We start from the raw sequence: 26,914 nt of genomic DNA on the forward strand, positions 1-26,914 counted from the left end.
TGTAATTTGAGAAAACCTTCCCCACTTGAGAACAAAGAAATGCACCTATCGTAATTATTATTTGAACCCAGTCTTAACTGTGCCATTTCAATGAATTTTATGAATTTTATTACAGTTCCTAAACTACTCTCAGCAGCATTACATTCTGAATGCTGGATTCTGATTAGGCCCACAAAATTCACCATTGCCAATCTGAGCATCATTCACAGGCAAACTAATTACTTCCTACTGATCAATATCTAATACAACCCCAGGAAGCACAACACACAGCACTTGCCCAGTGGCTGTTGTATATAAAACTGACTCCTTGTGAAACTCTCTAAGCTGATCTCTCTCTCTCTCTCTCTCTCTCTCTCTCTCTCTCTCTCCCTCTCCCTCTCCCTCTCTCTCTCCACCCTCCTCTCTCTGTGTACTGTATGTGTGTTTCAACAAGGAAAATATCACTTAACCACTAACATACACCTTTAGAGCATGTTTCTGTATAAACACTTTAAGGAAACCTCTCCTGGGTTGAAGAGAGAATGTTGGAGGAAGATATTCTGGTGACTTTCATTGGCATGAGTAACTGCTGGTCTGCTTCTTCTCATTGCACTCTTGAGTCTGCACAGCTCTTCTCCAGCACTGCAGATACTACCGCTGTCATACTGGCAGCTATTAAAATTAAGACAAATCCTTTCTCCTATTACCCATAACAAAGTCACCATGAATCACTGCCAGTTACTACATATTCTCTCTCTCTCTCTCTCTCTCTCTCTCTCTCTCTCTCTCTCACACACACACACACACACACACACACACACACACACGAAGGCTGAAAGTCTATCACATTTCCACACCGTCAAATTTCTTACAAACATAATCAAAACATCCCAGGCCAGGGCTTTCCAGCCCTTCCCTCCCCGTTCCTTAAAAGCTCACACTTGCTTGCGACATGTAGAAATCACTGAATAATTGCACCTAATTCACTACATGGTTTCCCAGAAGAACAAAAAGCTGCCCTAATCCAGCTCCCTAGATACAAAAGGAAAGCAAAGATCTCACACACATTCCCAAGAGAAATGGCATCATCAGGCAGTGTCCTCCCCGGGTTGTCATTCTTCCTACTAATCTAGGAATGCCAGGCTCCTCCTCCCCGTCCTTGTCTTCGTCCACTAGCGTTCTGCTTGGCAGAGCAAGACAACTGTCGTGTCATCTCTACACCAACCTATAAACCAGGCAGGCAAGAGAGCCGAAACAAAATGAGCTTGATGCACGTGGCAAAGTGGGGGGAAAGGCAGGGGACTTGCCGAGAGCCTTATTGCTCTGATGAAGTCAGAAAAGTAGCTAAAATGCCACCACAGGGTTTAAAGAAAAGGTTAACAAATCCAGCTAGGAAATTTTTAGTCTGAGCTAGAGAGTGTTTTGGTCAAGGCTACAGACTGTTCCAGCTGCTATCTGCCCTAATAAACTAAGTGACCACTCAACAGGATAATTCAGCCGTTTCTGGTAGTCTCCTAATGCACTATTATCTCCTGCAGCTAAATGGATTTAAGGATCCATATTGCTCTGTTGAGAGCCTGCGTTTCCAGAGTCAGAACTCTGCCGAATGATTCACCATTTGTCTGACTCAGTAATAAGGCATTTCCACATATCGCAACTGCATGATAAGGCTGCATTGGAAGTGAATTATACATGATATAGATACACGGCACCTTTAAAAAGTGAACAAAACAGTTAGAGGTGTGATATAACCAGTGTAAAAAAAGAAAAAGAAAGTAAAGAAAAAGTGGGCATTTCCTAGGGTCGCCATATGTCCCGAATTTCCTGGACATACCTGGAATACTGCAGTCAGAAGCAGTGTCCAGGCGAAAATGTCCAGGAAACCATGTCGGCAGTGTTGTTTTTGCTGATTTAAAAAAAGCTCCAAACAATGGCAACCCTACATTTCTCCTTCTACATCTTAGAGGACACATAAGCTTGACAGAGCATTTTAGATCTTCATGATCTATCATATATTTAGTTGTGCATCAAATGGTCACAGTCCAATCCATGAGTCTCTGGTATCAGAAGTATCGAATTAAAGGATTACTGCATAGCAACATGCCACAGCTGTTCCATGCTGGCCTATTCACCTACCAAGCTGACCTGGAACATTGGCAGTGCCTGAATGCCCACACCACAGGGGCACACCACAAATACAATGAAAGAAACAGCTGGGCAAATGTCCCTTTAATACAGCGCTCACAAAAACACATCCCGTTCAAACGTAAGGTACAGATGATAACTGCTTTATCTGCGCCTCTTTCTTCCTCCTGGCTTTCTGTGCAGCTAGATGCAAAGCCTTTTATGCAATGTCTGAGATCTGTGCCTCACCCTTAGTGCGTAAGCCAATAAGCTTTCGGAGCTTCTCACAGAACTTGGTCCTCAGATTACGCTGACTCAGCAATCCATCAGTGCACCCATCAGTAACAGTAATTGGTTCATGACAGACAAAAACTCATTAAGCATGTTAGGGTACAGAGAGGGGACATGTATCGATCAATGTTGTGTCCCCAGGATAGTGTGTTTCCTAATAAGATCTTAATTCCCTCCCCCCCCCCATGACCCATATTGTTAAAGCCAGCCTCCGTTCATTAGGCAGCCATCTGCCTATCATGAAAGCAATTCAGTTTCAATTCCAGAGATCTTAAAAATAAAGGCTGAGGAAAGGTATTTTGTTAACCACGCTCTCTTGCTGAATTTTAAATCAAGTTACGTAACAGCTGGTGCTGGAGGAAACTATTTTTGTCCAGATCGCATCTATCCCTCATTCAGCTGCAATGCAACTAATCTCTTTTCCTCTTTATAAAATCTATAAAGAAGCTAAACCAGCTAACTTTGATAAAAAGAGGGAGAGAATGAGAAAATGGATCTCTTTATTAGGTAAAACAAAGCATTGGTCTGGTTCCGATGTCACACTAAGCCAAGCCATGGCTTGCCACAAACACGCATGCTGCCAGAGATGAGTCCATGGTTACTGTGCTCTTCCTTGGCCAGTCCCCTGTTGAGCTAAGCCATGGTTTACTTTAGCATGGCGTCTGAACCTAGGCTTCTGGTTTAGCTCCCCTGGACAAACCATGAGCTCATGGTTAGTATGGAGAAAGCTAAACCACAAGCCTGGATTTGGACAACATGCAGCTAAGTCGAACTATTGCTTGGGTCAGCACAGCAGCCAGAACAAGAGGAGAGGGAAGAACAGCCGTGATCTCTTCTCCCAGAGTCCATGCGTTCACATTAACCCATGGTTTGGCTTAGCATGACATGCAAACCAGGTCATTATGCAACATACAGAATATAGGAATACAGGCTTGGATGGTATTTCCCAGCTTCACAAGGCATAGTTTATGAAGCCAGATATAACTGTCAGGCTTCGGTACTCGTCTGTCACCCCTCTCCTCCTTCACTCAAATGCTGGCTTTGAAACTGCATTCCTCACTTGCACATAACTCTGAGTCACTGTTAGGCCTGAACCAGGGTACTCTGCGTGGTCTTCAAATAAGTTTTACTCAAAGCAGACCTGCTGAAACAGACTAACTTAGTCATGTTAATTAATTCCAATGGGTAAACGGAGTAAAAAAAAGTTGAAGACCTCACCCTGTTTTCATCTTTGCTCAACTAACCACGATAATAAGTCTGAATTATTATGTTTGGTTTGGGCATGATGTGTAATTCTGCTGTAATTCAAGTGTAAAAGGAAATTGAAATTGAATTGTGTATGAGGAGAAGTGTGGGGAGGGGTGATGGAGGAGCTGGCAAACCCTATGCTTGTTCCTGGCTTCATAAACCATGGTTAATGAAGCCAGGAAAGAACATCCAAACCCAGTCATACGGTTGATCCTTAGAACAATCTACCACAGGTACAGAATATTATTTACTGACATGTACATTCCACTACAAAAACCACTTCTTGAGTTGCTATATCTGCTGCTGGATAATAGTGTTGTAGTAAGAAGGACAATAACCAGAGAGTTGTGTGAGAGACCTGGGCGAGAGGCAGCCAGCGGCCAGAGAGGAAGAGTCATGCTTGATTCCTGTTTGCTTCAAAGGCTGGGACTATGGGAGAAGCAATACCTTATGGGGTGTGAGTGCTGTTATCCCCTTCATCTTAGGCTCAGGTTGTATATATGTGTAAATAAACCATATATCCTAAAGACAACACAGTCTCCATTGTCCCTCATTCCAAGGAAACTGAACCCCTGCCAAGCGCATGAAACCCCAGGAATCTCACACCACTCAGAGATTGGGGTTGCATGCAACATTATCTATCTGTAATTTATAGCCAAACACAAAGGAACACCACTACCACCACAAGATAACTGGGTAAAAAGCAAATTAAATACCATGTATTTTGATATGCAGTTTCAAGAGGAAATTCCATCACATATAGAATATTAAACATTTTAAGAGTAGTTTAAGCATCTCAAGTGATGTGGAATTCATAAACATAGGAGGCGGTGGTGAGTGGGTTGTTAATTTTTATATTCAAGTGAATTCTCATTCATTGAATAATAACTCTTTTTTATGAAGCGGCTTCAGAATTAAAGAACTTAATTCAGATAATCCTCATCTTCCTTTACTCATTCCTCACAAGCATTCAAGCACAATGACTTATTTAACTGGCTTTTAAAAATCATCATCGTTATTATTACTCCGAGTTGATTCTGGCCTTATGATGGCCTTCCTATTTTTGTTTATTGCTGCTTTTAAAGTAGGTTTTATGTATGTATGTATGTATGTATGTATGTATGTATGTATGTATATATGTATGTATGTATGTGAAAAAGATGACTACTAAATGCTAGTAAATGCAATTTGATCTACCTGGGCAGAAGAACATTTTCAGTTCAAGACTGGATGAGCTAGAGTTTTAGGGGACAAAAGGAATTTTTCTTACCTATTCATTTTTTAATTTATCCATTTATTAAATTTATATCCCGCCCTTCTTCCCAAAGGAGTTCAGGGCAGTAAACAACAAACAGTAAAACAATAATAATAATAATAATAAATCTTTAAAACATTACACCAAAAGGAAAGCAGTAGGAGGAGAAGAAGTGTGGGTGACCCCAGGTTGGATATCACAAAAGAAGTCAAGGAAGCTGTGCTGCTCTGCTGCTCCTTTCTGCTCATTTACACTCTTCACACAAATGGCATGTAATAATAATAACCATAATTTATTAGTTATACCCCGCCCATTTGGCTGGGTTTCCCCAGCCACTCTGGGCGCCTCCCAACAGAATATTAAAAACACGATAAAACATCAAACATTAAAAACTTTCCTAAACATGGCTTCCTTCAGGTGTCTTCTAAAAGTCAGATAGTTGTATATTCCCTTGACATCTGATGGGAGGATGTTCCACAGGGCGGGCAGCACTGCCAAGAAGGCCCTCTGCCTGGTTCCCTGTAACTTCACTTCTCACAGTGAGGGAACCACCAGAAGGCCCTTGGAGCTGGACCTCAGTGTCCAGGCTGAACGATGGGGGTGGAGACGCTCCTTCAGGTATACTGGACCGAGGCCGTTTAGGGCTCTAAAGGTCAGCACCAACACATGTAAAGAAGACTATCATGGTGGGTGACTTTATACACTTCCATATTTTACTTATGTTATGTTACCCTGATATCCCGCATTTCTTCCAAGGAGTTGAAGGTGGCCTAAGGGGTTCTCCCCACTTCCTCTTCTATCCTCACAACAACTGTGTGAGGTAATTTAGGTTAAGAGTCTGACTGGCCCAAGGTGCTTCATGGCTGGGTGGGGATGTAAACCCAGATCTCCCAGGTCCTGGTCCAAAACTCTAACCACTTCGCTACACTGGCTCTCATATGATGTCCCTATTGTAATATCCCACAAATGTCCCAGAAAAACTGAGACATCCCGTTTTCCCCATGAGAGCACAGCAGCCATCTTGGGTACCACGATATCTCGTGATTTCACGCTGCAATCTCATGCAGCACCTCAAAATGCACATTTTTTAATGCAGTGAAAGCGCAAAGTGTGTCTTGTGGGCTCCGTGATCTCTCACGTGTCATGTGACTTTCATGGGAGCACAAACAGGAAGTGGCATGTCCCAGTTTGGGACTCAATGCATTGTGGATTGCCCTATGGACAGGGCACGTGGTCAAACTATGTAGCCTTTTGGTGTCTTCCAGCTCAATTATTCCAGGAGGGATTTTGATTATTTATACCTCTCCTTGATGACTGCCTATGAGAAACCTTTGCCAATCACAAAGTGCAAGAGGGCCACAAAGCACAGTTCTAGAGAGTTAGACTGAATGGACCAGGGAGCTTGTCTCCCACACCCCTCAGGCAGATGTAAAGTGCAATGTGCAATAGCTGGTGCAAATCTATCATTACAAAAGACGCACCGTTGGAGGAAAGTGTGTGCATTTTATAACAAGCCAATGGAACCGGAACAGCTGTAATAAAAAGTGATCTTCACAGAATGTGTACTCTGCTGGAAGGCTTTACCGTGAAAAAATGGTTTTAAGTATCAGGGCTCCCTCATGTCTCAGGAGAAGAGACCTGTTGAGATGAGAGGATTTCCTATCCATTTTCGCTTGTAACACAAGCTGCTGTTACTCTCTGTGTCTTTCAAAAACAGAGCAATTGGGAAATGGCACAAAGAGAGAGAACAGCTTTAGGCAAGCAAAGACAAATTAGCAGCTTCTCGTGAAATTGACAAGAATACACCATGATTTTTAACAGCTAATTAATTATACCCTGACTTTGTCACCTTCAAGGCTGTGTTGTCCACATTGCCAGTCCAAAACCTTGAAAACAATTAAACAGTTAATGCCGTGGCTTGTTAATATATTATGCCAAGGGTGGGATGACACTCTTTTATTATGTATTTATTTATTTTACAAATGTGTACATCACCCTAAATCTCCAGGAAGTGTTTCAAGAGTGTGAGATTCTTTTCAGCACCAGTCTCTGCTTTCTAAACCAGCTTTTTATCTTTTTAAACTTTCAGGTTACAGGAACTGGATGTTGCACACTATAACTGGCTCTTAGGATCTCTCCTGCACACACACTCAAATTGAAAAATCCACCTGGGTCACCATGTATACATGAGTTTGTGGGTAATCTTGTCATGTGTGGTGACAAGAGCCAATGTGGTGTAGTGGTTAAGAGCAGTGGACTCGTAATCTGGTGAACCGGGTTCGCTTCCCTGCTCCTCCACATGCAGCTGCTGGCTAGTCACATGCACCTTGGGCCAGTCACACTTCTTTGAAGTCTCTCAGCCCCACTCACCTCACAGAGTGTTTGTTGTGGGGGAGGAAGGGAAAGGAGATTGTTAGCCGCTTTGAGATTCCTTTGGGTAGTGATAAAGCAGGATATCAAATCCAAACTCTTCTCTTCTTCATCTGGGTATCCCAGGACCTCCATACACACATCCCAGCAAGTAATCACAGACCCTCCAAGTGTCCCTATTTTCCAGGGACAGTCCTGGATTTACAGAAGCTGTCCCAGTTTCTGATTTGATCCCAGAATATTATGCTTTTACTTAGGATGTCCCTATTTTCATTGGAGAATATGTTGGAGGGTATGGAGTTATGTGACCCCCTAGAAAAGGAGATAAGTAACTATACAACCTTTAAAGGACAGTCCTGTATAGGGGAGTTTTTAAATGTTTGTGTTTTTATATATGTTGCAAACCTCACAGAGTGGCTGGGGCAACACAGTCAGATGGGCGGGGTATTATTATTATTAAATAGGACATCCCTATTTCCATCAGAGAAATGTTGGAGAGTATGTGATCACCAAATTAAAATGAGCATTTTCTTCAAGTAGGAAATGCTTACTGATACACACGAAAATTTAATCAACCAAATCAGTGTTTTAAGGAACAGTTTTCTTGTTCCAGTAAAGAAATCTGTGACTGTTTCTACACCACTCCATGAAGCTAAAACAATTTAAGTATATCAACTCAAGGAGCTGGTGGAACAATACCATATGGCTGTAATGATACAAAGCATTAAATGTATTCAGGCCAAGTTAAATTTCCCTGTCTTCTGTATAGCTCAAGTTATTTAAACAAAAGTAACAGTGGGTGGCTTGAGTCAAATTACATTCACTGTAGGACATCAAATGATACTATAATTAACCACAAGATTTTGTTCAGTTCTGGTTCTTCCTTTGAATAAATGATACTAACCAATCCATTGACTTGCACCTATTCGCATTTTTCCTCCCTTGACATCCGGGTGAACTTCATCAGCGACAGGACATCAAGAAAAATTAATCAACCTTGCATAATTAATTAGTTAAACAAGATATCTCAAGTACACTTTGAATGCCCCAGTAATTTAGATTAAACAATATTTTCAGTAAACTGTTCTCACTGTGTTTACAATGGCAAGGGATTATCACACACACAAAAACCCTTTTAATGACCAAGATATTAAGGAATCCTATTTGTGTATTCATGAACTTATGGGCTATGTAATAGCTTTCCTCCCTGATTTGGCGTTTTAATGTGCTAAGAAGCAGCCTATGATGCATCACAGACAGTGCCCGATTTACGTATAAGCTAAACAAGCTATAGCTTAGGGCCCTACTCTCTTGGGGGCCAGAAAAAAATTAAGGGGGGGACGGGACTGATGTACATTTCCAAAATATAAGATAAAAAAGAAATAAAATGGCTTTAGATACCTATTAGGTCCATAAATTACCATATAGCAGGCTTCCTCAACCTCAGCCCTCCATGTGTTTTGAGACTTCAATTCCCAGCATCCCTAACCACTGGTCCTGCTAGCTAGGGATCATGGGAGTTGTAGACCAAAAAACATCTGGAGGGCTGAAGTTGAGGAAGCCTGCCATATAGCATATATTTAACACAAAAAACAGCGACAATTTGTTGTTGACAAAGGACAGCTGGACATATAAAGGGCCCCATTACCTTCAGTAGCTTAGGGCCTCATCCAACCTAAATCCAGCCCTGATCACAGATGGTAGGGAGGTAGAGAGTTGGTGCCCCATGAAGTGATGGCTGGTGCCCACTGGGACCAGAAGGGCAGAATTCCGGGAGTTCAAACAGTAGGTGGAACCAGAGCCAATGGTAGGCATGACCAACTCATTTGAGTTTTGTTTTCATCGTCTCCCCTGGAGGCTGGCTGAAGGCAGAATGAGGTTGGTAGTGCCCTATTTGCTCAAATGGGCCAGCCCCCACTGGTCCCCTGTGAAACACCCCTAATTGTTTGTTTATAAGGGTTCTCATTTGTTTATTACTTTCTCAGTACAGTACTTCCCCTACATGGAAAGACAGGCTCTGGTTGATTGAGCAGGTGAGGGAGCAGACCAATCATGGGTCCAAGGGTCAAGAAGGCGATGGAGGGAAAGGAGGGGCAGATGGGGCTTGTCAGCCTTGGAAGGTGGCCCATCTAGGAGAAGGAAAACTCTGATCCTAAACCTTGCTGCCTTGTGGGATATCCTCAGGAGAAGAAAGGGCTAGGGAATACAATGGTACCTCGGGTTACATATGCTTCAGGTTACAGACTCCGCTAACCCACAAACAGCACCTTGGGTTAAGAACTTTGCTTCAGGATGAGAACAGAAATCGTGCTCCAGCGGCGCGGCGGCAGCAGGAGGCCCCATTAGCTAAAGTGGTGCTTCAGGTTACGAACAGTTTCAGGTTAAGAACAAATTAAGTACTTAACGCGAGGTACCACTGTAAAGCCCACACAAATCCATGATGGTTGGATGGCACTTTGCCTTCTGGCAACTCCTGCAACCAAGCTGGTGTGAAACTTATTGGTCTTCTTTCCTTTGGACCACATAAGCAAGGCCGAGAGGTAGGTCTTGTTGTCAGGGCAACAAGGACCTCCTTACACACTGCCCAGGCTTTCACCCTGGGGAGGTCACACAGCAGTTTGACAATGGAGGTGCACTCCATTGTCTCTTGAAACAGACAGATGCCAGCAAGTTAGGGCCCCTAAAAGTCTTGCTCTGGCTGGTGAGGTCACTTTGGTGCTGACAGCACAGTGGTTTAACTTCTCCCTGGAGGCGCACTCGGTGGTCTCTTGAGGCAGGAGAATGCCAGCAATTCTGATAGCTAATGTGGGGGGGAATTCAGGTACTCTGACATCACTAGAGGGTTATTTTCTACGAAACGTATGTCCTAGATTTTTTTAATCTGCATGGCATGGGCATTTTTAGAAAAGGCTTTTCTCTAAATGAGCAAGCTCCTGTAGAGATGATACTGCTGTTAAAACATGTGAAATGTTTGATCTGCCAAAGTTGAAGAAAAATATCACGCAGAAGAGGGTCATTTTATTTTTGCTTCTTATGTCGGAGGAGAAAATAGTTCTAAAAAATTATGTATAGATTACAAAACATACTTTGTTCTAGCCAAAACTGCATAAGGGAGGAAAAGTCATTTAGTGGAACAAATGTAGCTCACTGGTAGAGCATCTGCTTTGTGTACAGGTCGTTGGTTCAGTCCTTGACATCTCTAGGTAGGTAAGGGAAAGTATCCTGTCGGAAACCCTGGAGAACTACTTCCAGTGTAGACAACACTGAGCTAAAAGAACCAATGGTCTTACTTGGTGTGATGTGGCTTCCTATGCAGGCAGTAATAGATGGTTTGTTGATACTGGGTCTACTCACAGACAATAAATTTCACTTACAGCAATCAGCAAGGCTGCACTTGATGCAATGATTCAGCAACTTTCTTCTGATGAATGGGTCTAGACACAGAAAGGCTTGCAATGGAAATCAAAACCACTAGAGAACAGGATTGCACTATCACTCTAAGCCAGGGGTTGCCAACTTTTGGGGACCAGTGGGTCCATTCCAAATTTTGGGAGAGGATGCTGTGAAAGCCATGCCCAAAAAGGCTGCCATGGGGGTGCGACATAACACAAAACTAGAGTACACTCGTCGTTGCTTCTCTCCACTCCCCCAATGTCCTGCTGGTCCTCATTATGGAGATGCAGCTGTTAATGGCATGAATCCTGCTTTCTCCAGTGCCAAGAAGCAAGCTCAGAGCCTGGCAAGACTGCCTGGGGGTGCCAATGCAGGCTTTCATAGGCACCAGTGACCACAGATGCTGTGTTGGCATCCCTGCTCTAAGTCACCTGTAACCTTCCTCTGCTTGTGAAAGCATATGAGCAACACGCTCTGCGACGGCACCTTATATAGCAACCATGCTGAAACTTAGCAAAATGGTCAGTAGCCTGGAATCTCCAGCTATGCCATACAGAGGTTATCACAGAAGATCCAGATCTAAATTTAATTAACAAATAAGCAATTGGAGGCGGTGCTCCCTTGGGCCTAACTTGGAGGGAAGAGAACCTCTCTGGCCCATGGGCCTAACTAAGCCTGGCAGAGGTCCTATTTTTTGACCCATGAGGCCATTTCTCCTATGTTTCTTCTCTATTCCATTTCTTAGGAGATGGGGCATTTGATCTGCTTTCTTCCAGATAGAACACTGTACATTAGTCTTCAAACACATGCTGTTACCTATCTACAGTACCCATCTACCCACATATAACAGACTTGCGTCTGAAATGATATATATATATTTTGCAAGGCATAGTTGAGGCAGGGATAGATGGAGCGCTCCAGAAGGAAATAATTTTTCAAATCTCAACACTGTCCAAAACAAACAGGATGGCAGCAATGTCTGTGATCAACAAATAAAATGAAAGTGTGCTGCTATGGTCCATGAATGGCTTATTTGTGCACAGTTTAACCAGCCAATGGGAGCAGAGTAAAAAGAAAGCGCATGTCTCATACTTGACGTCTAGAGGAGCTGGCAGTTCCATAAAGGCACAAACTCATATGCACAGCAGCAAATCTGACAGGAAAGCTATTTGTAGATCCAGTTGTAACACCCTGGAAAGAATTTAGTAGTGCCAAAGCAGCTAAAGCAGAAATTGTGTGCACGTTTAACCTGGGAGTAAGTCCCACTGAGCTGAATAGGATTTACTTCTGAGCATGCATGCATGCCTAGGATTGCACCATAAAGGTACAAGGAGTAGAGATCAAGTCTCAGGGAACTAAGGAAGATGTACTTATGAGCAAATATGCTCAAGATTGCACTGCATGTAGATGCAGTAATAAATATTGATATTGAAATAATGCTTTCCCCAAATATCATATTTTTAATATACACATAATACAAACCTTCCATTTGACATTTTAAGGATGATCATTTAATCAGTACCTATATTGATGAAGATTTCTATGTCCATTTGCTGATTTTTATTCAGGATGTGTAGAGAACTTGCCCAGGATAATTCCAATATTGAATGCCACATGGTTGATTGTACTCAGCAGTTCTTTGCTATGCAATCATCTGGATTGTTTTAGAACGTTTGATAGATACCTTAAATAATGTAAAAGGTACATATCTCAATTTCAGCCATGTTGAAGTTTGCTCTAACTAGATTCTGCTTGAGCGTGCTCTCCCGTTTCCTAGAGCCTCAAACAGACAGAATGCCACCTTATGGGTGTCTGTCATAGCAAATTATTGTCTCCAGTGGAGGTGCCCACAGCCAGCCAGTCAGTAAAAATAGACCCTGCTGCTTCCAAAATGCAAATTCAGAGTGGCAGGATTGGATTTGTCCTTAAGGCACATCCTTTGTAGATCTATGCAACATGACAGAAAATGAACATCATAGGAAATATATGTAATGCTGGGGAATAAAAATATGAAAAGGAAAGGGAAGAGGGGAGAAATGTAAATATTCCAGAATAAAGGGTCTATTATTTTAAGAAATGCCTTTTAACAACTAGAGAACTGTGGCTTTTAAGTAGGTTTGTGCTGAGAGAGCTCTATCCCATGCTGAGAAATGAATCTATCCTTTAAAAAAGGGCTGCTAAATGTGACTGCCCAGGGAGCACTGACTTCAATATTTTCAACAAAAAAAGAAAGAACAGCATTGCACACGATTAAATTGGTGGATATTCTCATAGAACATTTTCATTGCATTTAAGGCTGCAAATGATAGAATGAAAAATGTCCATTTGACCTAGAAATAAACAGCAGATTCGGTCACTCACCAAGCTGTTTCTCGTGTCCTGCTGTTAACGTCAAAAGCAGCAGAGGCGCCTCTCTGATATATGTATGCTCTGGGATCTGGGAGCTCCAGGGCTGCCTACAGTCAACTGCAAACCTACAGCCATCTTCCATGTGATTGCTGACAAACAATGGCTGGCACAAGCCAGATGCAATTCCATTCCTGGATGAGGAAACAGCAAGCAATGCTTCTCTACTTTGTGGATTCATTTCACAATGCCTCACAATGCAATAACTAGTTGCTGAGGATGTTGGCAGTGAAAGACTACAATTCTGCCTCAGGCGTGAAAGAAGTTGTATTTCATATACTACATAGCATATAGTGACTACTTATCAAGAAATCATTTGGACTGCAGAAAGCTCTAATCTTACACCTGGCTATCCTCTTCCTCTTTCTGCATATCCCTCTCTCTCCACCCATCCTGGTTTCTTCTCTCAAGAGTAAACAACACACACAGCAGAAATGTCCTCCCTCATCCAACACAGCTTATGTCAGAGGGGCTCTGATTCCTGGCTCAGGCTGTGTACACAACTATACCTTTACAGCACATTCAGAGCACATGCTTTCCCTCAAAGAATTCTGGACACAGGTCACAGAGTTACAATTTGCAGCAACCCTTAACAAATCACAAGGTAGTTTTATCTAAATTTGCATTTATATGCATCAATTAACATATGCAAAAGTATGTTTCTGAGCACAATTCAAAGTGTTGGTGCTGACCTTTAAGGCTCTAAACGGCCTCGGTCCAGTATATCTGAAGGAGCGTCTCCACCCCCATCATTCTACCCGGACACTGAGGTCCCGCTCTAAGGGCCTTCTGCGGGTTCCCTCACTGTGAGAAGCCAAGTTACAGGGAACCAGGCAGAGGGCCTTCTCGGTAGTGGCACCCGCCCTGTGGAACGCCCTCCTACCAGATGTCAAAGGGAACTACCAGACTTTTAGAAGACATCTGAAGTCAGCCCTGTTTAGGGAAGCTTTTAATGTTTGATGCATTACTGTATTTTAATATTTTGTTGGAAGCCACCCAGAGTGACTGGGGAAGCCCTGCCAGATTGGCGGGGTATTATTATTATTATTATTAAGCAAATCGTGTTCACTTTTTTTGACAGGACATAAGTGGGTGGCGCTGTGGGTTAAACCATAGAGCCTAGGGCTTGCCAACCAGAAGGTTGGCAGTTCGAATCCCCGCGATGGGGTGAACTCCCATTGTTTGGCCCCAGCTCCTGCCAACCTAGCAGTTCGAAAGCACGTCAAAGTGCAAATAGATAAATAGGTACCACTCCGGCGGGAAGGTAAACGGTGTTTCCGTGCGCTGCTCTGGTTCACCAGAAGCAGCTTAGTCATGCTGGCCACATGACTCGGAAGCTGTACGCCGGCTCCCTCGGCCAATAAAGCGAGATGAGCACCACAACCCCAAAGTCAGCCACGACTAGACCTAATGGTCAGGGGTCCCTTTACCTTTACCTTTAAGTGGCCTCTCTAGAGTTGATGCAAAAATAAAAGTGGAAATGAGGGGATAGAACGAGGTGCGTGGTAGCAGGGAAGGGGCATTGCATGGGGTCAGCAAACTCCTACAGATCCTGAGGTGCATCTATTAGACAGAAGACAACATAAGAGAGCACAATAGCCCCTTTGCCCACAACATGTGGGCAGGAGACTGGATCTCTGGTTGGTTTTCTTAAGAGTTCATAATACCAAAGCAAACCGCCTCTCTAATTTGGATTAGGGCTGCAGCTTGCAATGCTGAGTGAAGGAACTAACCTTTACTCTGTTCTGGCTTCTTGGTGCTGCTGTTTGCCCTGTGGGGAAAGATATAGCACAACCTATAGCACAACACAACGGCTTTTCCGTGTGCTGCTCTGGTTCGCCAGAAGCGGCTTAGTCATGCTGGCCACACGACCTGGAAGCTGTCTGCGGACGAACACCGGCTCCCTCGGCCTATAGAGCCAGATGAGCGCGCAACAACAGAGTCGTCCACGACTGGACCTAACAGTCAGGGGTACCTTTACCTTTATAGCACAACACATACTGGAAATCTTAATCCACCCCCACAAGAAGATATTAGGTGTGAAGATATTCCATTGTCAGGGCCAGCCTAAGCTATTTTGTTGCCTGAGGCAAAGGTCAACATGGTGCCTTTCCCCCATTTCATTTTCTAAAGCTGAATGGACCATTGGCAATGGAGCAATGGAGCATTCTCTACCGCACCTGAAGGCAGCAGGCTACCTTGGGGAGCACTGGATAGGGTGAATGGTTTACAAAGCTCCAGCAACTGGCTACCATTATTCATTGCCCTCCAGCACTTGCTGCCTGAGGTGGCCACCTCTCTCTGTCTTCACCACTATCTCATCTAGCAGCCCCCAACCCTGGCAGCACACAGATAAATACTTTGGCAACTTGAGTGCTTCATCAGCCATCTGTTCTGTCCCTTGTGCATGAGGCAAATCACCCACCTTTTCTTTAAAGTGACTCATTAACTTAATTCGACCCATAACATGTTTTAAGAATTAAAAGAAGATTCTGTGTGGAGCAGAGACAAATACAGTACAGTCATACCTTGGTTTTTGAACAGCTTAGTTCTCGAACATTTTGGCTCCCAAACGCCGCAAACCAGGAAGTGACTGTTCAGGTTTGCGAACTATTTTTGGAAGCCGAATGTCCGACAGGGCTTCTGCGGCTTCCAATTGGCTGCAGGAGCTTTCCGAATGTTTTGGAAGTCAAACAGACTTCCAGAATGGATTCTGTTCAACTTCCAAGGTATGACTGTAGTTGATGTTTAAGGACCAGAGTGTAAATACACAGAAAAGTGTGTATTCCAGCCATCAGAAAATAAACATTTTCTCTAGCTTTCATAGCATTCAATGAAACTGGGAGTTAGACAGCCTGAAACACCAAGTGACACCGAAAACAGATTTCAAATGCTGTGGTCAATTTTAATTTTGTCTTCACCATGGAGACTGAAAGTATTTGTCACAATGCCTTGTCGCACGTAATGCAGCCACTATCTACAGAAACAGAGACAAAACTATATAAGTAAATTGGTATTACAGCAATAGTCTTTTAACACCCAGGCAGACCAAAAGGCCAGGAACAATTTCTGCTAGCAGTGAAGTGGAAAAAGCTAAAAAGCATTTTGATGACAGAAGCTAAAATGGTTTGATTTAATAGCAAGTAACATAAAGATGTGACAGAAACATTCGATCAGCAGTTGGTATTACAGGTGCATGAGAGCCTCGAGTGGTGGGAGAAATAATCAAGGGGGCAAATGGAAGTGCTAAAAAAAGGAGAAATCTCAGAATTCCACTTAGCAGGTAACTTGAGTGAAGTTTAGTTTGTCACGTCTGACTCCTGGCCAAAAGCAAGGCAAGATCTGTTCTAGTAGAAACATTAATGCTTCGAAACAAGACACAGGCATACAGATAAGACTTTCAGGATGTTCACAGCACTTAGTGCAAGGACTGTGACCCTCCAGATATTTTTGGACTACAAGCTTAACATTTATATGAAGCCACAAGGAGTGGTCATTTGAGGATTTGGAGCACAGCATTATTATTGTTGTTGTTTATTATTTTTACCCCACCCATCTGGCTGGGTTTCCCCAGTCACTCTGGGAGGCTCCCACCAGAATAATAATAATAATAAGATAAAACATCAAACATTTAAAACTTCCCTAAATGGGGCTCCCTTCAGGTGTCTTCTAAAAGTCAGATAGTTGTTTATTTCCTTGACATCTGATGGGAGGACGTTCCACAGGGCGGGCACCGCTACTCAGAAGGCCCTCTGCCTGGTTCCCTGTAACTTCACTTCTCACAGTGAGGGAACCTCCAGAAGGCCCTCAGGGCTGGACCTCAGTGTCCGGGCTGAACAATGGAGTTGGAGACACTCCTTCAGGTAAACTGGGCTGAGGCCGTTTAGGGCTTTAAAGGTCAGCACCAACACTTTGAATTGTGCTTGGAAATGTACCAGGAGCCAATGTAGGTCTCGGTGGCCACTCCCAGTCACCAGTCTAGCTACCGCATTCTGGATTAGTTGCAGTTTCCAGGTCACCTTCAAAGGTAGCCCCATGTAGGGCGTGTTGCAGTAGTCCAAGCAGGAGATAACTAGAGCATGCACCACTCTTGTGAGACAGTCTGTGGGCAGGTAGGGTCTCGGCCTGCATACCAGATGGAGCTGGTAGACAGCTGCCCTGGACACAGAATTGACCTGCACCTCCATGGACAGCTCTGAGTCCAGGATGCACACCTGGTCCTTCAGGGGCACAGTTACCCCATTCAGGACCATCAATATGCCAATGACACACAGCTCTATTTCTCCACAGCATCTGAATCAGAAGTGGCTGTACCGGCCCCAGAACAGTGTTCTGGCTGCCGTGGTGGCCTAGATAAGAATCAGGGATGACAGGAGTTGTATCCCAGCACACATTCCTCCATCACTGATTTGGTAGGTTTAAAGGTAAGGTTCATCACAGAAGATACAGGCAAAACAGATGTACCTTTCCAGAAGATATCGAATGCAGACTTGGGGCTGGGCCCATAAACCTAAAAGCTGCTAAACCAACAGCATTTAATGGTGCTTAATTGGCATTACTTACTGCTTAGTGATGTCAGACTCTTTTGGATAACTTCATGAGACCCCACTTGCTAGACACAAATTAGTAATTGTCAAAATGGAAACAAGAGCATAGATATTCTTCCAAAATAAATTCATAACTAACTAACAAAAAAGTGTTGGGTCATTTAAAAAATTGCAAGTTAAGATAACCTGACAAGTAATTTTTAAATGCTGGCGTCTCTAAGAAACATTTCAGAAATTTATATTTAAACCGAAGGATCATGTTGCCATGTTAGCCATGAACAGTAGATGCAATGCTTCACAATGTAACAGCCTAAGCCTGATAATAAATCTTGCCACACTTTTGTGACTTTTTGTTGATTGTGTGATCAAAGTATTGCCTAACAGTGGATTTGGGAGGTTTCTTCTTATGAAAAAAGCATTGCTATCTTTGCCTTTTATGTAATAAGGCAGTATGCATTTTAAATATTAAAACCAATAAATAATTTAGTTTCCCACATAGAATACATTTCTATCCTTTTCCCTACTCTTCCTACAATGTTTTCTACAGTGTCTGCTCCATCACAATTTTTTTGTGCAACAAACAATGCCTCAGAAGGAGTGCAGAACTCAGTCAACCTACATGTGGCTTTAACTCCTGCCTTCAAAGGCAGCTTCTCCCCCCCACCCCTCACCGCAATGTGGGAGACCCTATCTGGATCGCCTGCAGTTGCAGGGAGCAAAGCACTTTAGAAACAGATTAGGAGGGGTCCACACCTGCAGTTTGCATTTCAAAAAAAGAAATCCCATTGAAATATGATTTATTGATGCAATTTCCCAAATTAAATGCATCTCCTCTGTATATCTGATACAGTCAACATGAACCTAATGCTGATTCTAGGATTCCATTCTAGCCAGGACAGAACAAACTCTAGGGAATGAGAAGCAGGACCAGAAAAAAGGTAATTGGTTCAATTCTTCTTCCCGCTACCAACAGCGCCCTTCTCAGGCACAGTACCCTGGCTGTGGAATGACCTCCCCAGTGCCCACCCACCTCTCATGCTCCATTCTACAACATTGCTTTGGTGCCCCCTGCAGGGTGGCGCCCAGGGCGACTGCAGAGGTCACGCTACCCTAAAACCGCCCCTGCTTTCTCCTTGCAACTCACTGCATCATCTGGTTCCACCAACGTAGATTTCTAACTGAGCACTAAAATGTAGGCTTTCAAGTAGCTCAGTTCCACATCGTAACTAGTAGATGGTCTTTATTTGTGCTCCACTTGGTACAAATTACCAGCCGCATAATGTATCATGCATTTAACTACACATTGGTTTGACCTACCTGACACTGATTTCAAGCCTCTGAAAACAATCATTTGGTAAGAGAATGCCAAAAAAAAAACTCACTTTACATTGCAAAAAAAAAAGTAAGTTAACTATAGCATGTGAACTAAAAACAAAACAAATTAAAGCAGGAAAGTCTTCATGCTAAGAAGGAACATTTTGGTTCAGTAAAAATCAGCTGAAAAGAAACTCAGTATGGGACTCTTATCTGACATCACTGAACTCACCTAAGAATTATTATTAATTATTATTATTTATTGAATTTATATACTGCCCTATACCCGTCTCGGGGCGGTTCACAGAATAAAATCAAGATATAAAAACATGAAATACTCAATAAAAATAAAAACAACTATAACCTTCCCCCCCCCCCCCACAGAAAAACACATTTTAACAGGGCATAGGATATAAATAAGATCAAACAAGGGCCTGGTTAAAAAGGAATGTTTTTTCCTGGCGCCTAAAGGTGAATAATGAAGGCACCAGGCAAACCTCCCTGGGGAGAGCATTCCACAGATGGGGAGCCACTGCAGAGAAGGCCCATTCTTGTGTTGCCCAATTCAAATCACAGCTCAGCCATGAAGTTGGTGGCTTTAGGCAAGACCCACACTCAGTATTCTGCAGTATGGGAATAATACTACTGTTCTAATTTACGGGGGGGGGGAGGTTAGGACCCTATTACGCCGATGGTAAATATCATTGTGGTTAGCTGATAGATATTACAAAGGACATTTGAGAATACTTCACCTTCACAAAGAATAGTTCTGAGCTCACCACACCACAGAACAGTATTACACAGCTTTTGAGGGTATGCTATGTCATTTAAGTTTCATAAATCTCTTAGAAGCCATCTTAGCATTATGCTGTACATATAAATTGAACATCAACAATAATGGCACTTAAAATGAGGCAGGTATATATTCAGCGCTGGCACGGTTAATGCAGGCATGGCTAAGGCACTAAGTAGAACTTAGCTGCAACAGAACTTGGCATTATTAAAGGAACAGAGCATTTGGGCTACATTCTGATTTCTGTACCTATCTGTATTCGTACTGTGTCATCATCTGCTGAATACATTGTACACAGCCAACGACATTGTGCACAGTCAGCATGAGCTGCACACATATATTGGTGGAATACAGACAGAGACAGACATAGAAAAAAAATCTAATTTTAAAGGTGGCACAAAAAGCTCTAGATGCAGCTGTCTTAAATTTGTTGGGGTTAATTCCTTCCTGAGGGGCACTCATGTCTCCAAATTACATGCAGTTATGCAAGTGGAGTACAATATTTGGTTTTCTGGATCCAGGTCCAGATCACATTGGGTCCAGATTGATCCAAACCAAATCAGAGCTGGATCCATATTGCTGAGTCGGTCCCCAAATCAGATTTGGGAAGGGCCTTACACAGGCCAAATCTGAATTGTTCCATGCCTAAGCAAAGCCAGTTCATTTTAATCTATTGACTCTTTGCCTTTGTTTTAACAGTTACACTTGCTTGTACGTGAGACCATATTTTGCTTTTTCTACATCTTTTATTCTGGAGGACTGACAGGACACCAAAATGCCATTCGAAAAATACTTCAAAGATGCTGATGCTGCTCTGAGGAATAAGATTAGGGGAATCCCTGGCTTTGAGCCTGACTGTAATTGTTCGTAGCAAGGATTAAGCCAGACCTTTTGCCTTTTGACTGTTTCCCTGTTAGAATGAACATATGGTGTGTGAGATTTTCTTGTCTGTGACCCATCTGCCACTGACTCCTCTAATTGCAGGGCTTGCCTTTATCACCCACAGAAACTCCCCAGGGTTCTGGAACATACACAGGCAGAAATATTTGCTTTTCAAACCGAGGTTGTTGACTGGGGCTAATTTAACGCTCTTGAAATTAGTGCTATGCTGAAAATGTATTCTGCATTTTTTTTAATCCGCCAGTCTTCATCAGTTAAGATAGAAAAGAAATTGGATCTTAAAAATATTAAATGGGAGAGAGAGAGAGAGAGACTGTTCTCATTGATGAGGTGCAGGGTTTCTGATGTGCTTACTTTACATTTGAGCTGGTTGATGGTGTTTGTTGTACAATGATCTCACCAGTGGTTGGCACTCTGCAGCTTCCCTAGGTGCCCACATGTCAATCAAAGCCCAGAGGAAGACATCATGAAATAACTCCTCCCACTGGGCTTTCTTCAGATCAGGAAGTGCAGTCATCTGTGGAGGCTACATAGTGCTAGATAAATTTTTACTGGAAGGAAAACTACATACAGCATGCTTGGCCACCTTGGAGCAAGAAGGTAAGCTCAAAAATGTGTCTAACATTCTGAAGAAAATTCTGAGGTACCCTGAGAGCGAGGCAGCAAAATGGGAGCCTCTTTTACAGAAAAAGAAACGGATACAGATTTCCACACACAGCTACTTGAAATATCCTGTAGGCAAAATGAAATAGCTTCAAAATACAACTTTTGGACACTAAAGAATGATTATCCAAGTGTTTTCTTTCATTCTTTTTTTGAATCATCAAGTTTGTCCATGTTGATAATTTAAAGATGAAACTTTTTCCATTTTCTCCCTTTGTGTGCTGAAAGGTTTTCCACAATTTTTAATAAAATTAAATAAAACCCACAAGTCTGAACCTTGTTTTACATGTTTGAATCCTGTGATTTTCTGTTTTATTGGTTTGTACATACTTTAATGCATTTACACATTGCTGTTTTATTTGTTTTAGACTGTGCATTCTTGTTTTTAATGTTTTAGTAATATATATATATTTGGACTATACACTGCTTAGAGATTTTTAAAATATTAAGTGGTTTATGAATGCTGTTAATTAATAGAGAAGAAAGGACAAATTTGGTTTACAGTAAGTAATCAGTTGTAATTCATTTCTGTGACAGCCATGATTTTATAATTTCTATAGAGTTTTATGAGACAAACAATATGTTTTCACTTCTAAATATATGCCCTATAAACATGCAGCTCATGTATATTTGTATGTAAACAAGTTATGTACAGGCAATGACTGATTCACACATGTCCGATTGACACACGACTGTGCACATCACAGGGACCTGAAAGTGCTGTGGGGGCACAATGAGGTGAAGCGGGCTTGTGTGCACTCCACCAACGCATGTGGGGGTCAGGTACGTAACCCCCATGCATATTGGACATTGTCTGTACATCTGTGGCATTTTTTAAATTGTTCGATGATAATTGCTTTAAATCGTTCTATGTATGTGTGTTGCTTAGGGATTCTTTGTTAAGCAGCCTATCCATTCTTATTAATTACACAAACCAAAGGAAATAAAAACCTATTTATTGCCTGTTCTTATATGCAGCTTGTCCCATTATCGTCCCTCCAAAAACGTTTTAGCTTTTCAAAATGTACTGAGCATACCAGAGCAGAGGGGTGAAATTCATTTCTAAAGACAGGTGGCCAAGTAGCTGGTAAAGGTAAAGGTACCCCTGACCATTAGGTCCAGTCGCGGATGACTCTGGGGTTGCGGTGCTCATCTTGCTTTACTGGCCGAGGGAGCCGGCGTTTGTCCGCAGTCAGCTTCCGTGTCATGTGGCCAGCATGACTAAGCTGCTTCTGGCGAACCAGAGCAGCACCGTTTACCTTCCCACTGGAGCGGTACCTATTTATCTACTTGCACTTTGACATGCTTTCAAACTGCTAGGTTGGGCAGGAGCAGGGACCGAGCAACGGGAGCTCACCCTGTTGCAGGGATTCGAACTGCCAACCTTCCGATCGGCAAGCCCTAGGCTCTGTGGTTTAGACCACAGCACCACCCATGCTCCAAAGAACTTTGTGCATGGCTTAACAGTGAACATGAATGATGTTTGCATAAGCAATGGCACTTGGTTGAGTGCCCCTGCTTAATCAGTGTCATTGCTTGGATGGGGGGTTCATTTTCTTCCACTTGTACAAATTGTAAGCCAGATAGCAAATAGTATACAGCTGAAAGCAATGAACTATATATAAAATTCATTCTTTGGCCTCTGAAGAACATGCTGTACTAGTTCCTGGAGGCAAGTGAATTTTATATCACATGTTAATTTGCCCTTTTTTTATACTAGCATTTCATTATCACAAAGCAAGCATACACATTGGGCATTATCTCCCAAGCACTGCTGCTTTGCTATTTCCATTCTTTTCAATGGGATTGAAAGGAGGTCATTTGGAAGCAGAACTTGATGGATTGACTCCATTATGCTTAAACCCCCCCCCCACAAATAATAATAAAAATACTAAAATCATGAACCCTTTTACTGCTTTTTCATTCTCTCTCACTGCAGTCAAATGTCCTCACACAAGCCCTCAGGGTAAGGAAGAGAGCCATAACAATATATTTTATCTCCAACATGTGTAAGTGGCACAATGACCTGCAGTAAGCTGTGCTTGGAAAGGGACAATAATCTTATTTCATATTCTCTGAATAGGACTGGATTCCAAGGATGTATTTTGCAAATACACCAGAGGATTCAAAATGTACTATGATTATTATGCATTGCAAGAACAAAAACTATGCAGGGGTACCATTGCAAATTGCAAGCATCCTGGCAAGGTTTAAAGGTCTGTGTTTTTGATGTATTCAAAATTATAGTACAATATAGATAAGCATTGCTTATTTCCGTGTGTGTGTAACACATATCATAATAATATAGCCATATTACCAACCCACTTCAAAAGTCATTTCCACCCTTTTAAGTAACTGGTTCTGTTCCTTTTGTATGTGTACCCAGTACATCAGCCTAGTTTATTGTTTATAACAATAGGCGCTTGATTTGCCCAGACATTTTGTACACCCCATAGATATATATTTTATATGAGTTTATGGTATAAAAAAGGAATCAAATTAAAATAAAATAATGGCATTCCTAAGCACTAGTAACTTTGCTTCAAAAATATTTCATTCAAAACCACAACTCTGGTATCATCTTACTCATTAATCATTTTACCCTTAAGCAACCAGGTTGCAATGAAATGGAAAGCTTTCAGCGCATTCTTTAATTCACTGAATGGAGTACAGAAAGGAGCATGAAAGAAAGGACCTATTCTTAGTTTAAGTTGTCTCTATACTAATGCACAGAGTGTGGGAAACAAGCAGGATGAATTTGAGCTCTTAATACAGGGTGGCAAATACAATCTAATAGGCATTACTTAACCTGAATGGAATGTAGAATTTCAGGGTTATAATCTATTCAAAAGGAATTGATGAAACAGGAAAGGAGGAGTAGCAGCATTATATGTAAAGGATATGCACACTTGTGAATAGATCCATGACTTGGAGCATGGAAGGCACATTGAGTGTATATGGGTAAAAATTGTAGGAGAGGGAAACAACAGTGACCTTACTTTAGGTGTCTGCTGTAGACCTCCAAGCCAGACTGAACACTTGAATGATGCCTTCCTAGAGCAGATTACCAAACATTCAAAAAGGAGAAATATAGTAATCATGGGAAACTTCAGCTATCCCAATATAGGTTGGAACTCCAGCTCTGCAAGAAATTCCTCAATTGCCTGATTGACAATTTCATTTCCCATAAGATGAAATAAGCAATAAGGGGACTATTTATCCTGGACCTGGTCCTCACCAACAGGGAGGAACTGATTGATGAAATGGAAGTACTGGCAATCATGATAATGTCATCTCGGTTTTCATTATACAGAGGAAAAGCTGAGTGTAGTTGGACTCTGGACTTTAAGAAGGCTGATTTCAAAGAGCTTAAGGACCTACTGAGTGAGAGCCCATGGTCAGAAAAGGGATAGGAGTTTCTTAAAGCAGAAATATTGAAGGCCCAAATGCAGACAATTTCAACAACAAAAAGCAGGAGGCATCTACAGAAACTGGAATAGCTGCATAAGGAGATTTTATATGAGCTGAAATTTAAGAAGGGCATGTATAAGAAAAGGAAGAAAGGGAAAAATCGTGAAACAATAGTATACAGGAGTGGCCAGCAACTGCAGGGAGAAGGTCAGGCATGTCAAAGCTCAGAATGATTTCAGGCTTGCAAGATAGATTAAAAATTATTTTTAAAGAGGTTTCTTTGGTTATGTTTGAAGCAAGAGAAAGAACAAGCAAGAAGTTGGTCCACTGCAGGAATATGGAGAAATGCTTAACCAATAACCACTCCCTCCCACAGACCCTATTCTGCATTAGCTCAGTTGGTAGAGCATGAGACTCTTAATCTCAGGGTTGAGGGTTCAAGCCCTACCTTGGACAAAAAGATTTGACTAGATGACCCTCGTGGTCCCTTCCAGCTCTACGATTCAATGATAAACCTCTTGTTTTTATATTGGCAGCAGCTAATATCTCCATTGCTAGTCATTGGAAATCCAGCTTCCCCCCTCCCCTGGATTATTGGATTGGAGGGGTATGGACTACCCCTGTCCAGATAGGGGCACAGCTGGGCCACCAACCAAAGCTAATGGAAGGTACTCCAGGCCACTTGAGCCTCAAGCGGCAGCAAAATATCCAGAAGTACCCCCAAGTACCCCCTATCCTTTGGACGGAGTGTAACCCCATCAAGAGGTGGCAACCTCCCTTCCATCCAGTCTAAGGAGCCACCCACCAACAATGCCTCAGTCTTATCTGGATTGAGCTTCAGTTTCGTGGCTCTCATCCAGTCCATTACCGAGTCAAGACGACGGTCCAGCATGTCCACTGCCACATCTGCAGATGTAAAGGAGTAGTAGAGCTGTGTGTCATCAGCATATCGCTGACAACGTACTCAAACCTCTCTCTAATGTACCAGAGAAGGCTTACTGCAGGGCAAGAGGTGGGAGAGAAACAGATTTTTTTTATTCAATTTGGTTGCTTTCTCTATCATTTGTTAATGCTGAATCAAATAGACACCAACCCCAGTAGTCCAAATAAACATGTGCAGAGGTTATATGTCATTCAAATCTGGTACTATATGGTAAACTACTGCACAGTGCATCTACCTTTCAAGTAGCATTGCATGAACAGTTCCCTTTCTCTCTTTAGTTGTGGCTGTTGTTGTTTAGTGTCAATGTAGCTTCGTAAGTGTAAGATGCAAGTGCCATCCACTTATTAAGAAACAGTAGTCTTCTAAAGAAAGCAAACTGCTAATTTAGCAGGTTTTCAGGACTTGCTGGGTGTGTTTGTTTATTTTACAACACCACCATGATTTAAACATTTTTGCACTTTTCAAAGGGACTTGCTGTATGTATCTTTACGTTTTATTTTTAAGTCATTTGCTTTCCTGTTCTCTCTGTCACATATGCATTAAAACGGCACTTAATAGCACTTTACATCTGTTCCTATGCTGATGTTGATACTGATGACTCTCGGACTCTCATTTTATAGCCATCTGGCACAAATGAGACACTCAGTCAAATCTTCTGACTATTGATGTAATAGCACCAGATTGAGAGCCTCTTGAGAACAAAACTAGAATAGGGCATGGACAGGCAGACTTGAGCCTTTTGGGATCTACTTTGTCTTGTTTATCAGAATCCTGAGACTCACCAAAGAGAGTCTGTAGCGGAAGACATGCATTTAGAATAAAATAACCTGGAGCCCAGGAATTTTATTATCTGCCCACATAAACACCCCCACACACACACTTCATATTAGATGCATAATTAAGGAAGATGTTTTGCTGTTGTCATTGTTAAAAAACTAGAGAATCCGAAATCCTTGCTAATCTACTTCAAATCAACCAGCGATCTGACAGTAGATCCTGATCTTCCTCCGGTTTAGGGTGCCAGTCAAGACATGATGCTAAACTTGAATCCGATTGTTAGGATGGCCAAGGTGTACATTTACATACTCACCACTAGAACTAGTTTAGAAGACAGGAACATGGGAGGTATTCAATAGTGTATGCGTTCATTGCATCTTTGCAAATAAGCAGCATTTGCAGCTTCAACTCCTGGACTGGAGAGATTCCCAGACCACTCTCTGTTTCAGCTTTCAGACAATGTATACAATCTCATCCCATTTAAAGCTTTACAAGGTAAT

General features: G+C 42.3%; 1 protein-coding gene across 3 annotated transcripts in view; it reads right to left on the bottom strand.

Moving 5' to 3' along the window:
- The window catches only part of AKAP6 (A-kinase anchoring protein 6), a 241,344-nt gene that overhangs the window by 203,805 nt on the left and 10,625 nt on the right, over positions 1 to 26,914 (bottom strand). For 2 of the 3 annotated variants that reach the window (XM_053380690.1, XM_053380698.1), the window contains exon 1: positions 1,046 to 1,122. The exons of the other annotated variant lie outside the window; for it this stretch is intronic. In XM_053380690.1, the coding sequence (XP_053236665.1) occupies positions 1,046 to 1,095 (50 nt within the window). In that variant the 5' untranslated portion in view covers positions 1,096 to 1,122. Of the gene's footprint in view, positions 1 to 1,045; positions 1,123 to 26,914 lie in introns of those variants that run through there. 3 annotated transcript variants of the gene reach the window in all.

This window comes from Podarcis raffonei, chromosome 1 (assembly GCF_027172205.1).
Source record: "Podarcis raffonei isolate rPodRaf1 chromosome 1, rPodRaf1.pri, whole genome shotgun sequence".
NCBI classification, from domain to species: Eukaryota; Metazoa; Chordata; class Lepidosauria; order Squamata; family Lacertidae; genus Podarcis; species Podarcis raffonei.